The 13,176-nt window shown below is 59.0% G+C and overlaps 5 protein-coding genes across 5 annotated transcripts; 4 read left to right on the top strand and 1 right to left on the bottom strand.

Annotated features, from left to right (window-relative positions):
- Positions 1-479: 479 nt before the first annotated feature.
- BDZ90DRAFT_230434 (PLP-dependent transferase) lies at positions 480-1,901 on the top strand (the record flags this gene model as incomplete). Its single annotated transcript, XM_025505464.1, has 1 exon — positions 480-1,901. One exon carries the CDS (start codon positions 480-482, stop codon positions 1,899-1,901), a length of 1,422 nt encoding a protein of 473 aa, XP_025364183.1.
- A 300-nt stretch (positions 1,902-2,201) lies between these two features.
- On the top strand, positions 2,202-4,093 carry BDZ90DRAFT_277835 (hypothetical protein). Its single transcript, XM_025509043.1, has 3 exons — positions 2,202-2,798; positions 2,876-2,935; positions 3,013-4,093. Exons 1-3 carry the CDS (start codon positions 2,475-2,477, stop codon positions 3,697-3,699), a joined length of 1,071 nt encoding a protein of 356 aa, XP_025364182.1. The 5' UTR covers positions 2,202-2,474; the 3' UTR covers positions 3,700-4,093.
- On the bottom strand, positions 3,972-5,385 carry BDZ90DRAFT_230431 (YjeF N-terminal domain-like protein). The gene is made up of 2 exons (XM_025505463.1): positions 4,577-5,385; positions 3,972-4,501 (listed from the first exon to the last, which is right to left on the bottom strand). The coding sequence occupies exons 1-2, from the start codon at positions 5,256-5,258 to the stop codon at positions 4,032-4,034; spliced, it is 1,152 nt and encodes a 383-aa protein (XP_025364181.1). The 5' UTR covers positions 5,259-5,385; the 3' UTR covers positions 3,972-4,031.
- Positions 5,386-5,636: 251 nt separating this feature from the next.
- Positions 5,637-7,418, top strand: BDZ90DRAFT_237006 (FAD/NAD(P)-binding domain-containing protein). Its single transcript, XM_025507313.1, has 2 exons — positions 5,637-5,672; positions 5,742-7,418. Exons 1-2 carry the CDS (start codon positions 5,652-5,654, stop codon positions 7,326-7,328), a joined length of 1,608 nt encoding a protein of 535 aa, XP_025364180.1. The 5' UTR covers positions 5,637-5,651; the 3' UTR covers positions 7,329-7,418.
- A 463-nt stretch (positions 7,419-7,881) lies between these two features.
- On the top strand, positions 7,882-13,071 carry BDZ90DRAFT_258479 (putative CHC1-clathrin heavy chain; the record flags this gene model as incomplete). Its single annotated transcript, XM_025508076.1, has 3 exons — positions 7,882-8,063; positions 8,143-9,783; positions 9,852-13,071. 3 exons carry the CDS (start codon positions 7,882-7,884, stop codon positions 13,069-13,071), a joined length of 5,043 nt encoding a protein of 1,680 aa, XP_025364179.1.
- Positions 13,072-13,176: the final 105 nt, after the last annotated feature.

The following is a 13,176-nucleotide window of genomic DNA, read 5'->3' as shown; positions in this document are numbered from 1 at the left end:
TGAGGTGAAGCGAATGAACAGACGGAGAGAGCCCAGAGCCCACAGTCGCTTGCTAGGTCACGCAGAGCCCAGGTCCATCGACCCCGCCGCGGGAGGGAGGGGACTTGGACCTCGTCCGCCCAAATTTTGTGGAGACGATGCGATATGGTGGCGCACGCAGCGAGAGCCCAATGGGCTCGGCGTCGGCGTGTCAAGAGGCTTTTCCCAGAACCCTGCCTTTGGCTCATCTTGTTCCTTGCCGCCCATCTACGCCCCACACTCGGTCCCCTCTCGCCCTCGTAGTCATCCATTCTCCTTATCGCGGCTCCTTGTACCGAAGAACCCGCGCCCTCTTTGAAAGTGGGCTTCGGTTGCCAATTCCTATAAGACGACACCATCCATTCCAGTCACGCCTTCGCCCCGACCTTCTTTTCGAGATGTCTACCTCCCTCTTCCAGCGAACAGCAAGACCTCTTCGCTCAACCATCCTCACGACAAGAATGGCCCCCTCAGCATCCTTTACGACCTCGACGCCCGCGCCCGCAGCGGCCTCTGACATGGCCGCCTTTGGCTCAGAGCACGTCGCTCGCGGCGTCTCCCGTCTTACAAGCAACGTTCTCAAGAAGGGCTCTGGCAGCTATGTCTGGAACGACCAGGGTCGCAAGCTACTCGACCTCACGTGTGGCATCGGCGTCACCAACCTCGGTCACTGCCACCCGCGGGTATCGCAGGCGGCCCACGAGCAGATTGACGAGCTCGTCCACGCACAATGCGCCATCGGGTACGGAGAGAAGTACCTCCAACTCATCCAAGCAATGCTCCCCACCTTCGCTAAGATCGACCCGCGCCTGGACTCGATGTTCTTTTGGAACTCGGGAAGTGAGGCCGTCGAGGCATCTATCAAGCTGGCGCGCGAGGTGACAGGCAAGAACAATGTGATCGTGGTTCAGGGGTCGTATCACGGCCGAACCTACGGAGCTATGGCATTGACGAAGAGCAAGACCATCTACTCCGAGCGTCAAGGACCTCTCATGCCTGGCGTCTTTGTCACGTCTTTCCCTTACTACTCGCAGCTTGGCCTGCCCCAATCCACGCCCACCAAGGACCTCGTAGCCCAGTCGCTGCACCAGCTCCGCCTGCTCCTCGCTCAGCAGACGGCACCTAGCGAGACGGCTGCGATCCTCCTTGAGCCCGTGATGGGCGAGGGTGGTTATGTGCCTGCCCCGCCCGAGTTCCTGCAGGGTCTGCGCAAGATCTCGGAGGACAATGGGATCCTGTTGATCCACGACGAGGTGCAGTCTGGCGCTGGTAGGACCGGCGACTTCTGGGCGACGGAGCAGAGTGGCGTGAAGCCGGATATCATGGTCTTCGCCAAGGGGATCGCCAACGGATTCCCGCTCAGTGGCATCGTCTCGCGCAAGGAGATCATGGACCAGCAGAAGCCTGGAACCATGGGCGGCACCTACGCCGGTAACGCCGTCTCATGCGCCGCGGGCTTGGCTGTCCTCGAGACCTTCAACAAGGAGAAGGTCCTGGACAATGTTGCCGCTCGCTCGAAGCAGCTCTTCTCCTTCCTCGAGGATCTCAAGACATCATCTCCTGCCGGCCACCTCATCGAGGAAGTGCGCGGACGTGGTCTCATGGTCGGGCTTCAATTCAAGCGCGACGCTGTCAGCGGTGACTCGGATCATGCGGCTACTCACGCGGCATGGCTCGTAGATGGGCAGAAGCGCGAGCAATTGGCGCCCAAGATCAGCAAGAAGTGTGCTGAGCGTGGGATGCTGATCCTCAGCACGAGTGTGTTTGATGTCATGCGCTTCATTCCTGCGCTGAATATCACGGAGGGGGAGCTGGATGAGGGATGCAAGATCTTCAGGGAGAGCTTTGAGGAGGTAGCTCGCGAGATGAAGCTTGTTGCGTAGGACCGCGCTCGAGCCAGCGTCCGCGCCGGCGTTGTCGCTCTCGTCTGATTTGGGTACTCATGTGGATATCTCATTGCTCGTCGTGTTATGCAATTGTACTATAGCTACTTGGCAAGTTTAAAGAAGGTCAGGCCATCGCGGATGTGAGAGGCTGGCTGGGTGAGAAGGATCGGAACGGGCTGGCTCGTTCGCGGGCGGGCGGGCGGGCGCCACTGCCCTGGACGTGTTTGGGCGTTGGGCCCAAAGTCAACATCGGGCTAGGCGAGGCGAGTTGCTCGAGGGCTGAGAGCAACACTCTCCCGCCCGAGGACAACTTTGCCTCCTCTCCATTCCTCTCGTCAACCCTTCTTGCACCTCGTCGAGACGTCACTGCAGCACGGTATGCTGTTTTGAAGCTGCTTCATACCCACTCGATAGCATTCGGCAAGCAGAGCATAACATCGATCACCGGTAGCCAATAGCATCACGAGCAACGCTGAGCCGTACGACAGACGAACACACCAAGGTTCACCCATACCCTCGTCCTCACGAGCAGGACTGCAATACCCGGCACATCGAAGCGATACGCAAGCAATGGCATTGACGATGACGACACCTTCCAACAACCCAATGTCAACTCCCAGCTCATCTTCGGCGGCAGGTCAGATACCCATCGCACTTCAGCATTCACCCTCTCCGCCGCCCATGGTACGCAGCCACTCGTATCTGCGCCAGCAGCAGCAGCGGCGAGAGCGAGAGCGGGAGGAGTCGACGAGGAGAGGGAGTATAGCGAGTGCCAATGAGACATCGCCTCGAGCTCCGAGCGTCAAGAGAGGGAGCATCAGCGCGACGTCCGGAGCAGGGGACGGCTTGCATACACTCGCCGAGAAGATGACGCAAAAGGACGAGGTCAGAAAGGTGAGCATCGCGGGCCAGAGGAAGCGCAGGGAGCGCTTCAGAACGAGACCTGACCGGCGTTTCTGCCCCCCATCCAGCTGGCCAATCGTCTAGCCACTCGTCTCCAGTACGCTGCATTCAAAGTGGAGCGAGGATGGGTGAGTGGAGTGCCCGGCGAGCCGGAATGCGCGAGATTGATCTGCTCACATCACACATCTTTGAACCTGTCATTCAGACCCGGCATTCGCTTCCCGAAGTCGAGAACCTCTACTGGCGAGCCACAAGACCCACGTCAACAGCATCAGCGGCGCCGAGCAATACTCGCCGACCCAGTGGCGGCAGCCCGCCTCGCTCTGGGCTCCTTCCTGCCATCTCGTCCTACACCTCGTCGCAACCAACTGCAAAGCGGAGCAGACGGTCAGGTGGAAGCACAGCAGATGACGAAGAAGGAGGCGATGGCGATGTGTTCGGCGGTGGAGGATTTCGGGTACCGAGCGGCAGCTCGACCAAGCCGTCTTCCTCGCAGCAGCAGTCTCGGCGTGCGCCACCGAGCGGGGTCATTATTGGGGCCAATGGCCAGCCTACGCCTCCTCCCTCGGCAGGCACGGACCATCTCTCCTCTTCGTCATCATCGGCCGTTCCACACTCTCTGGACCCCTCAGCGCTTCGCGCCAGTCCTACGAGGACGATTCAGGCTCTACGAGCCGCGCAAGCCGCGAAAGGAGGAGACGCCTCGGCGAGCAGCAGCGGCGTCGGAGCCTCGTATGCTGACTTTTGGAGCAAGCTTGGCCAGTCATCATCGAGTCGAGCTGGCCTGCCATCCGCATCAACGGCACCGGCGACCTCGCAAGACGCTGAAGTGCTCCAAAGAGGCAAGAAGAGGCCTCGTGAGAGCGATGCAGTGCCTCGCGACGGGGCATAGGGGACGGCAGGATCGCGTGCGCTCGTTGCTCTTCTCCGTCATACGCAATGGTCGGCCGTTCGCCCCCAAGGCTCCCTCTCATACTCATTTGATTCACCAGCAACTTGACCTCCTCACTGTCCTTCACAAGCGTACCGGATCGCTCTTGCATTGAGCCCAATATTCTCCCGTCGTCGCAACACAATGCACAAAGCATGCTTTCGAACCTCGTCTTGACTCCAGATTCCTGGCTCTCGATTGTGACGGTGTAAGATTGAACGGGTAAAAGCGGCGTGTATACGTCTATGCGTGGGTTGGCTGGGTAGCAGCGGTCCTCCTACAGTCTCTTACAGTCATTGCGACTCTTCATCCTCCTCGTCTTCGTCCTCTTCGTCGTCCTCACCGTCCTCAGCCTCCCTCCATCCCGTTACCTCAACAACCTGGTCGTCCGCGCGATAGCCACGCATCATGCCCCGCAAGCCGTACTTTCTCGCCATACTCGGCGGAATGAACCTCCCGCCCAAGAAGTGGCGCTGCGGCTGCCCTCCCTCCCCTCTTTGCCCAGCTGTTCTTTGGAAGCGACGCATGCCCGTCTTGGGGGCCGTGAGAGAGATGACCACCTCCGGGTGGAAGGAGAGCTCTGGCGCTTCTTCTTGCTCTGAGGAAGAGGTGGTCGGCGCATCCACTGGCCAGCCTGAGGGGATGTCCACTGATACGACGGGTGGGCGGGTGACGCGATCGACGAATTCGAGACGAGACTCGTCGCGTAGTGTCTCGAGGGCCGAAGCGAAGGGTGGGCGCGGCGGACCTTTGAAAGAGAAGCCTGTGGGGGCGAGAGGGTAGGGGATCGGAGGATCAGCTACAAGCCGTTCTCAGCGCATGTCGCCTTCGAACTCACCGAAGATGGAGTCAAGCACGACGTCGGCCTGCGCAAATGCGTCATCAAAGTCGTCTGCGTCTACGAAGTCGATGTCGAATGCCTCGAGCTGATCCCGGAGCGCCTGAAAGAGCTCTCCCTTTGCCTGCTTCGGGTACCACACCCTAACATCGTATCCCCAGAGCACCGCATGTCTCGCCGCAACGAGCCCATCTCCACCTTGATTGCCCGGCCCCGCAGCCACTAGGAGCTGCGGGAAGGACGTCGGTGGATAAGATCGCGCGAGTGCCTGTGCGCATGCCAGCCCTGCGATCTCCATGAGCTGAGGGAGCATGTACCCACATCCGCCCTCTGAATGCGGTGCCATGAGCTCCTCATCGATTGCAGCTGCCTCTGAAGCGGAGATGTACCGCAGCGCGTGATCTGTTGAGCTGGAGCCGGCGGAGGTAGAAGATAGTCTGCGATCTTGTCGTGTGGCTTCTTCGTAGGACGTCGCCGGTGGTTGCTGCCCGTCGACACTACCTGAGGCCGAGGCCGCTGCTTGAGGCAAACGAGGGTCGGCCCATGTTGTGCTCTTGGTGTTATGGTCGACAAAGTAGATGCGATTCGAAGGAGTCATTCGTGCCTCCCAGCCTGGTGGGAGGTCCCCAAGACGTTTGAGGTTGGCAATCATCTCTGCCACTGAATCTGGCGAGGACGACATTGCGGCTTGTCGAAGATGGATTAGAGTGAGACGAGGTGATTGGATGCGATGACAGCGAAGCAAAGAGCAACGAGAAGCAATGCTGCGCCTTGAGAGCATCCAGAGAGCAAACTCGAAGGTCGTCGCGAAGGTCCCGAGTGCAAGCTGCACCTACTATCGTCGCCCGAAGCTGGGTCCGCTGGTCCCTCGGCGCGGATCTGTAGCGCAACGATGACGAAAGCTGGCAGCAGGCCCAGGGACTGTGTGCATGCACGCCTGCGACCAAGGAGTGGAGCATCGACGGGGCTCACGGACCCTTTCAACGAGGGCACGACGCAGCGCAACGTGAGGCTGAAGGGAGCACGGCGTCTTCTTTTTCTCTCTCCTCATCCCAACTCTTCCTTGCTGCTCACCATGGCCGTGAGCGACTTTGACGTGAGTACGCGATAGCCGTGCCAATGGTCGAGACGCATGCTAATCACTCTGCCGTCGCACCGCGCGCAGTACTTTGGCATCATCTCAGCCGTCTATCAGCTGATCCAAATCATCATCTCCTGGGCTTTCTCCCCTCTCCCTCCTCAAGATCATGAACAACAGAAGCCCCTCGGCCGTGTCGCCATCATAGGCGCCGGTATCACTGGCATTTCGTCAGCGGCTCATCTGATCGGCGCCGGCTTCGAGGTCACCATCTTCGACGATGCGGAGACAATTGGTGGCATCTGGAGCAAGGTCAACAAGACGAGCGGCCTCCAGATCAGTAGCCTGATGTACCGCTGGTTCCCCGCCGTCAAGTACACGCGTGGGTACCCTCGTCGCGACGAAATCCTCGAGAACGTCAAGAACATCTGGAAGCTCTATCAGCTTGATCAGCGCACACGCCTCAAGACGCGCGTTAAGTCGGTAACCCGCCACCAGTCGTCGACGGATCCTGCGAAAGGTGGACACTCGCGCTGGGTCATCAATGGTGACCAGAGCGAGGTCTACGACGGTCTTGTCGTGGCTACGGGAACGTGCGGCAAGCCCAAGATGATTGATCTGCCCAACCAAGAGAAGTTCATGGGCAAGATCGTCCACTCGTCGCACCTCGACGGCGTTGAGCTTAAGAACAAGAACGTACTCATCGTAGGCGGTGGAGCCAGCGGCATTGAAGCTCTCGAGCTGGCTGTAGCCAAGGGAGCAAAGAAGCCCACGATCCTCGCAAGATCGGACAAGTGGATCATCCCCCGCCTCACCCTCGTCGACGTGGCCCTTTCCCTCAACCCGCTGGGACGTGAGACTTTCCTGTCCAAAATCCCCGAATTCCTTCTCGCCAAATTGCACTATCGCGACTTGGAAGAGAAGATGGCTCCGACGGGACCGTTCTACGCTGGCACGCCGATTGTCAACTCATCGGCGCTGCAGGACATTCGGGAGGGCAAGGCAGACTATTTGCGCGGCGACGTCCTCGAGCTGACGAGCAAGTCGATTCGCTTCAACAAGCGTACGCGAGGGACCAAGCCCGAGTCAAAGGGACGAGAGATGAACCTCGATGCCGACGTGATTGTCATCGCGACGGGCTTCGATGTTCCCTCGCTCGACTTTTTGCCCAAGGACCTCTTCCCTGAAGACTACCAGCGTCCCAACCTCTACTTGCACCACTTCTCTGTCAAGGACACAAGCGTCGTATGCACCAACGCTGCTTTTGTCGGTGCGGTCGGCACCGTGGGGCATGTGCACATCGGTGTATACGCCCGTATCCTAGCCATGTTCCTCCTAGAGCCCTCTACTCGCCCTTCGACGAAGGACGCTCGTCTCTGGGTCGACTTCATCCGTTGGTTCAAGGCAAATGCTCCGGGAGGTGCTCTGTCCCACTTTTCGTACATGGAGATGTGCATCTGGATGGTCTCGTTCCCCTTCTTCCGCCCATCGCGCTTGCCTTACCTCTTCTTCTGCCTGTTTGGTTTGGGATATTGGCACGTCGAGGGACCGCAGGACAAGGCGGTCTTCCATTGGTCGGTGACGAAGCTGATCCCTCACTTTAGGGCCAAGAGCTCTCGCATCCGTAAGCAGAGGATTGGAGGTCCGGACGCCGTCAAGGTGAATGGGGCGTGACCGCGACTTGACGTGACCGCGACGTGACGTGCCCGATATCCCATTCTTCGCTTGTGCTCTTTCTTTGCGACGAATCGAGAATTCTCATGCATCATAGAGGACACAATTGCTAATGCGATTTGGATGTTCCGTCGTAGCAGTGGTAGCGGTGAAGTCCCATCGCAGCCTGCCCGGTGCTTGGCCGCCACGCCGCCCCTCCGCCTTTGCTGCCCGCTGATGTGGCTCGTGCTTGCTTGGGACTTGCAAGGGCAGTGCGCGCCAGCACAGTCGACGGGTGTGACGCCGCCTCCCGCGCCGCGAGAGCTTCCCATCGTCTTCCCTTTCCAACATCATCAATCTGCAGCGACTACCATTCAGCGTCGCTCTCACATCCCTACCTACATCTTCCGCGGTCGCCTTCATTACCGCACAGAGCTCATTGATCTGAGCCCGCACACGCTTCACGACATCGCCTTAGGCGTCAGCGCCCGCATATAATCATCCCGGCCTCGGCCTTCTCCACCCTTCTCCTCCTACCCCGCGCCCCCTCACTCCCCGTCGAGTCGCAGCAGCCATGGCAGACACACCCATCGTCTTCAATGAGCACTGTGTGCTGACGGCATTGGGCATTGCGCAGGAGGCAATCAGCTTTGCGTCATGTACCATGGAGAGTGAGCGCTTCGTCTGCGTGAGGGAACAGGTCAGCGGCAACAACAGTGTTGCCATTGTTGGCATCGACGAGGCCTCCCCGAGCGTGTGAGTAGGTGCAGACCCGAGAGCTCAGCTGATATCCCGCTCGCTATACTGACACGGCTCTTGCCCTCGCAATCCTCAGTATGCGCCGCCCTATCACAGCCGACTCTGCCATCATGAACCCAGCGTCCAAGATCCTCGCCCTCAAATCTGGCCGTCAGCTCCAAGTCTTCAACCTCGACACAAAGCAAAAGGTCAAATCTCACATGAGCGACACCGACGTCATCTTCTGGAAGTGGATCTCGACGACTGCTCTTGGCCTTGTCACCGAGACTGCCGTCTACCACTGGAGCATCGAGGGCGAGTCTGGTCCGCAAAAGATCTTTGATCGACACGCCAGCTTGCAGGGCAGCCAGATCATCAACTACCGCATCACCGAAGACGAGAAGTGGTGTGTGCTCGTTGGTATCTCGGCCAACAATGCGCCCAACGCCTTCCGAGTAAAGGGTGCGATGCAACTCTACAGCAGGGATCGAGGCGTCTCGCAGCCCATCGAGGGTCACGCTGCTGCCTTCGCAGAGGTCAAGACGGACTCGGCGCCTTCACCGTTCAAGCTCTTTACCTTTGCCGTCCGCACTGCAACCGGCGCCAAGCTGCACATCGTAGAGATTGACCACCAGCAGGGCAACCCGACGTACACCAAAAAGGCCGTCGATGTCTTCTTCCCCTCCGAAGCGCCCAACGACTTTCCCGTCGCCATGCAGGTGTCGAAGCGCTACGGCATCGTCTACCTTGTCACCAAGTTCGGCTTCATCCACCTCTACGACCTCGAGAGCGGCACGTGCATCTACATGAACCGCATCTCGGGCGAGACGATCTTCACTACGGCAGAGCACGAAGCGACGAGTGGTATTATCGGCATCAATAGAAAGGGCCAGGTCCTCTCGGTCTCCGTCGACGAAAGCAAGGTCATCCCGTACATTCTCGGTACGCTCAACAACTCGGAGCTGGCCTTCAAGCTGGCGTCACGAGGTGACTTGCCAGGCGCCGACGACTTGTACATGCAGCAATTCCACTCGCTCTTCAGCACCGGCCAGTACGGCGAGGCAGCCAAAATCGCTGCCAACTCACCGCGAGGCATCCTTCGCACGACGCAGACCATCGAGCAGTTCAAGCAGGTGCCCAACCAGCCCGGCACGCTCTCGCCCATTCTGCAATACTTTGGCATTCTCCTCGAGCGCGGAACACTCAACAAATACGAATCGCTCGAGCTTGCCAAGCCAGTGCTGGTGCAGGGCCGCAAGCACCTCCTTGAAAAGTGGCTCAAGGAGAACAAGATTGAGTGCTCTGAAGAGCTGGGAGATATCGTTCGTCAGCACGACATGAATCTGGCGCTGAGCGTGTACCTGCGCGCAAATGTCCCCAACAAGGTCGTCGCCTGCTTCGCCGAGACGGGTCAGTTCAACAAGATTGTCCTCTACGCCAAGAAGGTGGGCTACACGCCCGACTACGCGGCATTGCTCCAGCACATTGTCCGCATCAACCCGGAGCAAGGAGCAGAATTTGCTAGCAGCTTGGTGGGCGACGAGTCTGGGCCGTTGGTCGACGTTGAGCGCGTGACGGACATTTTCATGAGCCAGAACATGATCCAGCAGGCGACGAGCTTCTTGTTGGATGCTCTGAAGGACAACAAGCCGGAGCAGGCTCACCTGCAGACGCGATTGCTGGAGATGAACCTGGTCAACGCCCCGCAGGTGGCAGATGCGATCCTGGGCAACGAGATGTGAGTTGGCGCCGAGGCACTTCCGCCCAGCACAAAGCTGACCTACTTTACCCGTGTTCGCCCGCCAGGTTCACTCACTACGACCGCCCACGCATCGCCAACTTGTGCGAGAAGGCTGGCCTCCTGCAGCGAGCACTGGAGCACTACGAGGACAACGCCGACATCAAGCGTGTCGTTGTCCACTCGAACTTGCTCAATGCCGAGTGGCTGGTTGGTTACTTTGGCCGCCTCACTGTCGAGCAGTCTCTCGAATGCCTCAAGGAGATGCTCAAGGTCAACATCCGCCAAAATCTGCAAGTCGTCGTGCAGATCGCCACAAAGTACTCTGACCTCCTGGGCCCCGTCAAACTCATCGAGATGTTCGAGTCATTCAAGTCATTTGAGGGCTTGTACTACTACTTGGGCTCCGTCGTCAACTTGTCGACCGACTCGGAGGTGCACTTCAAGTACATCCAGGCGGCCACACGCACCGGTCAGATCCGTGAGGTCGAGCGCATCTGCCGCGAGTCCAACTACTACAACCCAGAGAAGGTCAAGAACTTTCTCAAGGAAGCCAAGCTGTCTGACCAGCTCCCGCTCATCATCGTCTGCGACCGCTACGACTTTGTCCACGACCTCGTCCTCTACCTCTACCAGAACATGCTCGTCAACTTCATTGAGGTCTACGTGCAGCGCGTCAACTCGTCGCGAACGCCACAGGTCATCGGCGGCTTGCTCGACGTCGACTGCGACGAGGGCGTGATCAAGAATCTGCTTGGCTCTGTGACTGGCCCTATCCCCGTCGACGAGCTCGTCGAAGAGGTTGAGAAGCGCAACCGCCTCAAGCTCATCCTCCCGTGGATCCAGTCCAAGATCGACGCCGGCTCGCAAGACCAGGCGCTCTACAATGCAGTTGCCAAGATCTACATCGACTCGAACAACAACCCAGAGTCGTTCTTGAAGGACAATACGCTCTACGAGCCCCGCGTTGTCGGCAAGTACTGCGAGAAGCGCGACCCGTACCTTGCCTACATTGCCTACGCCAAGGGCTTCTGCGACGAGGAGCTCGTTGCGATTACGAACGAGAATTCGATGTTCAAACACCAGGCTCGCTACCTCGTTATGCGCCGTCAGCTCGATCTGTGGTCGCAAGTGCTGCACCCGGACAATGTCCATCGCCGCCAGCTCGTCGATCAGGTCGTGACTACGGCTGTTCCCGAATCGACAAACCCAGACGACGTCTCGGTGACCGTCAAGGCCTTTATGAATGCGGATCTGCCTCACGAGCTCATCGAGTTGCTTGAGAAGATCGTCCTTGAGACGTCGTCGTTTGGCGACAACCGCAGCCTGCAGAACTTGCTCATGCTCACGGCTATCCGCACCGACAAGGGCAAGGTGATGAACTACATCGACCGCATGAAGGGCTACGACGTGGCTGAGATTGCCAAGATTGCCATCGACCACGGCCTGTACGAGGAGGCCTTCCGCATTTACTCGAAAGCCGAGCAACACGGCGATGCGATGAACGTTTTGGTCGAGCACATCGTCTCGATTGACCGCGGTCAGCAGTACGCGAACAAGCTCAACAAGCCTGAGATCTGGTCGCGACTCGGAAAGGCTCAGCTCGATGGTCTGCGCGTCAAGGATGCCATCGACTCGTACGTCAAGGCGGAGGACCCATCGAACTTTGCCGAGGTTATTGAGATTGCAGAGCACGCTGGGCGCGAAGAAGAGTTGATCCGCTTCCTGCAGATGGCCCGCAAGAAGGCAAGGGAGCCGCAGATTGACACCGAGTACGCGTACTGCCTCGCGAAGGCGAACCGACTCGGCGACATGGAGGAGTTCCTGGGCATGACCAACGTGGCCGACATCTTGAGCGTAGGAGAGAAGTGCTTCAACGACGAGCTGTACAACGCCGCCAAGCTCCTCTTCAGCAGCGTATCGAACCACGCTCGTCTCGCCACCACGCTCGTGTACCTGGGCGATTACCAGGGCGCAGTCGAGGCTGCTCGCAAGGCAGGCAACACATCGGTGTGGAAGCAAGTCCACGCCGCGTGCTTGGCCAAGGGCGAGTTCAAGCTGGCGCAGATCTGTGGTCTCGCGGTGGTACCGCACGCCGAGGAGCTGCCCTCGCTCATTCGCTCGTACGAGAGGCTGGGCCGCTTCGACGAGTTGCTCAACCTCTTCGAGTCGGCGCTGGGTCTCGAGCGCGCGCACATGGGCGTCTTCACTCAAGCCGGTATCGCGCTGGCAAAGTACCGCCCCGAGCGTCTCATGGAGCATCTCAAGCTCTACTGGTCTCGCTCGAACCTCCCGCAGCTCATCAAGGTCGCTCAGTCGTGCCATCTGTGGTCGGAGCTCGTCTACCTCTACATCAAGTATGACGAGATGGACAACGCGGCGCTCACGGTCATGGAGCATCCGGCGGACTCGTGGGACCACGACCAGTTCAAGACGATCCTGCCCAAGGTTGCCAACATTGAAATCTACTATCGCTCCCTCTCCTTCTACCTGCAGCAGCACCCGCTTCTCCTCACCGACCTCCTCACCGTCCTCGCCGCCCGCATCGACCATGCTCGTGTGGTCCGCATGTTCAGGCGCGCAGACAACGACAATGTGCCGCTGATCCGCTCGTACCTCATGTCGGTGCAGCACCACAACCTCGAGGCGGTCAACGAAGCGTACATGGACCTGCTCATCGAGGAGGAGGACTTTGAGACTCTTCGCGTCTCCATCGACGGGTACGACAACTTTGACTCTCTCGCCCTCGCATCGCGACTGCAGTCGCACGACCTCCTCGAGTTCCGTCGTCTCGCCGCGCATCTCTACAAGAAGAGCGAGCGATGGGAGGAGAGCATCGCGCTCAGCAAGGCGGACAAGCTGTTCAAGGACGCCATCGAGACGGCTGCAGTGAGCAAGAGTGTCGAGGTTGCAGAGGAGTTGCTCAGCTACTGGGTCGACATTGGTCACAAGGAGTGCGTCACTGCCACGCTCTACGCCTGCTTTGACATTGTTCGACCCGACGTGGTAGAGGAGATGAGCTGGAGGCACGGACTGAATGACTTTGTCATGCCGTGGCGACTGCAGTGGCAGCGCGAGCAGGCTACGCGTGTGAAAGCGCTTGAGCAGGCCGTGCGCGACTTGTCGACGAAGCAGAGCAAGAAGGAAGAAGAGGAGGACGACCAGCCCATCATTGGGCCTGGTGGTCTGGGAGGGCAGAAATTGTTGACTTCAGGGCCGACGGGGGCGACGTGGGGTGCAAATGGAGGCGGTGGTTACATGGCGCCGGCTGCGACGGGGATGTTCTAGATCGCCTGCCTCCCCTCGTTGTCATCAGCCCACGCTCCCCTCTGTTCCTACGATATTTGTGCCTTGTCTCGCGGATCCATGAAAACCCAAATCGACGTCAAAATA

This window comes from Jaminaea rosea (assembly GCF_003144245.1).
Source record: "Jaminaea rosea strain MCA 5214 unplaced genomic scaffold BDZ90scaffold_2, whole genome shotgun sequence".
NCBI classification, from domain to species: Eukaryota; Fungi; Basidiomycota; class Exobasidiomycetes; order Microstromatales; genus Jaminaea; species Jaminaea rosea.
The sequence above is the reverse complement of the archived record's forward strand: the minus strand, read 5'-3'. Positions and strand labels throughout refer to the sequence as shown.

Coding starts and splice junctions, on each gene's coding strand:
- BDZ90DRAFT_277835 (XM_025509043.1), top strand. CDS start 2,475: ATGGCATTGACGATGACGACACCTTCCAACAACCCAATGTCAACTCCC. Junction 2,799..2,875: donor AAAAGGACGAGGTCAGAAAG/GTGAGCATCGCG, acceptor CCCCCCATCCAG/CTGGCCAATCGTCTAGCCAC. Junction 2,936..3,012: donor TCAAAGTGGAGCGAGGATGG/GTGAGTGGAGTG, acceptor CCTGTCATTCAG/ACCCGGCATTCGCTTCCCGA.
- BDZ90DRAFT_230431 (XM_025505463.1), bottom strand. CDS start 5,258: ATGTCGTCCTCGCCAGATTCAGTGGCAGAGATGATTGCCAACCTCAAA. Junction 4,502..4,576: donor CGTGCTTGACTCCATCTTCG/GTGAGTTCGAAG, acceptor TCGCCCCCACAG/GCTTCTCTTTCAAAGGTCCG.
- BDZ90DRAFT_237006 (XM_025507313.1), top strand. CDS start 5,652: ATGGCCGTGAGCGACTTTGAC. Junction 5,673..5,741: donor TGGCCGTGAGCGACTTTGAC/GTGAGTACGCGA, acceptor CACCGCGCGCAG/TACTTTGGCATCATCTCAGC.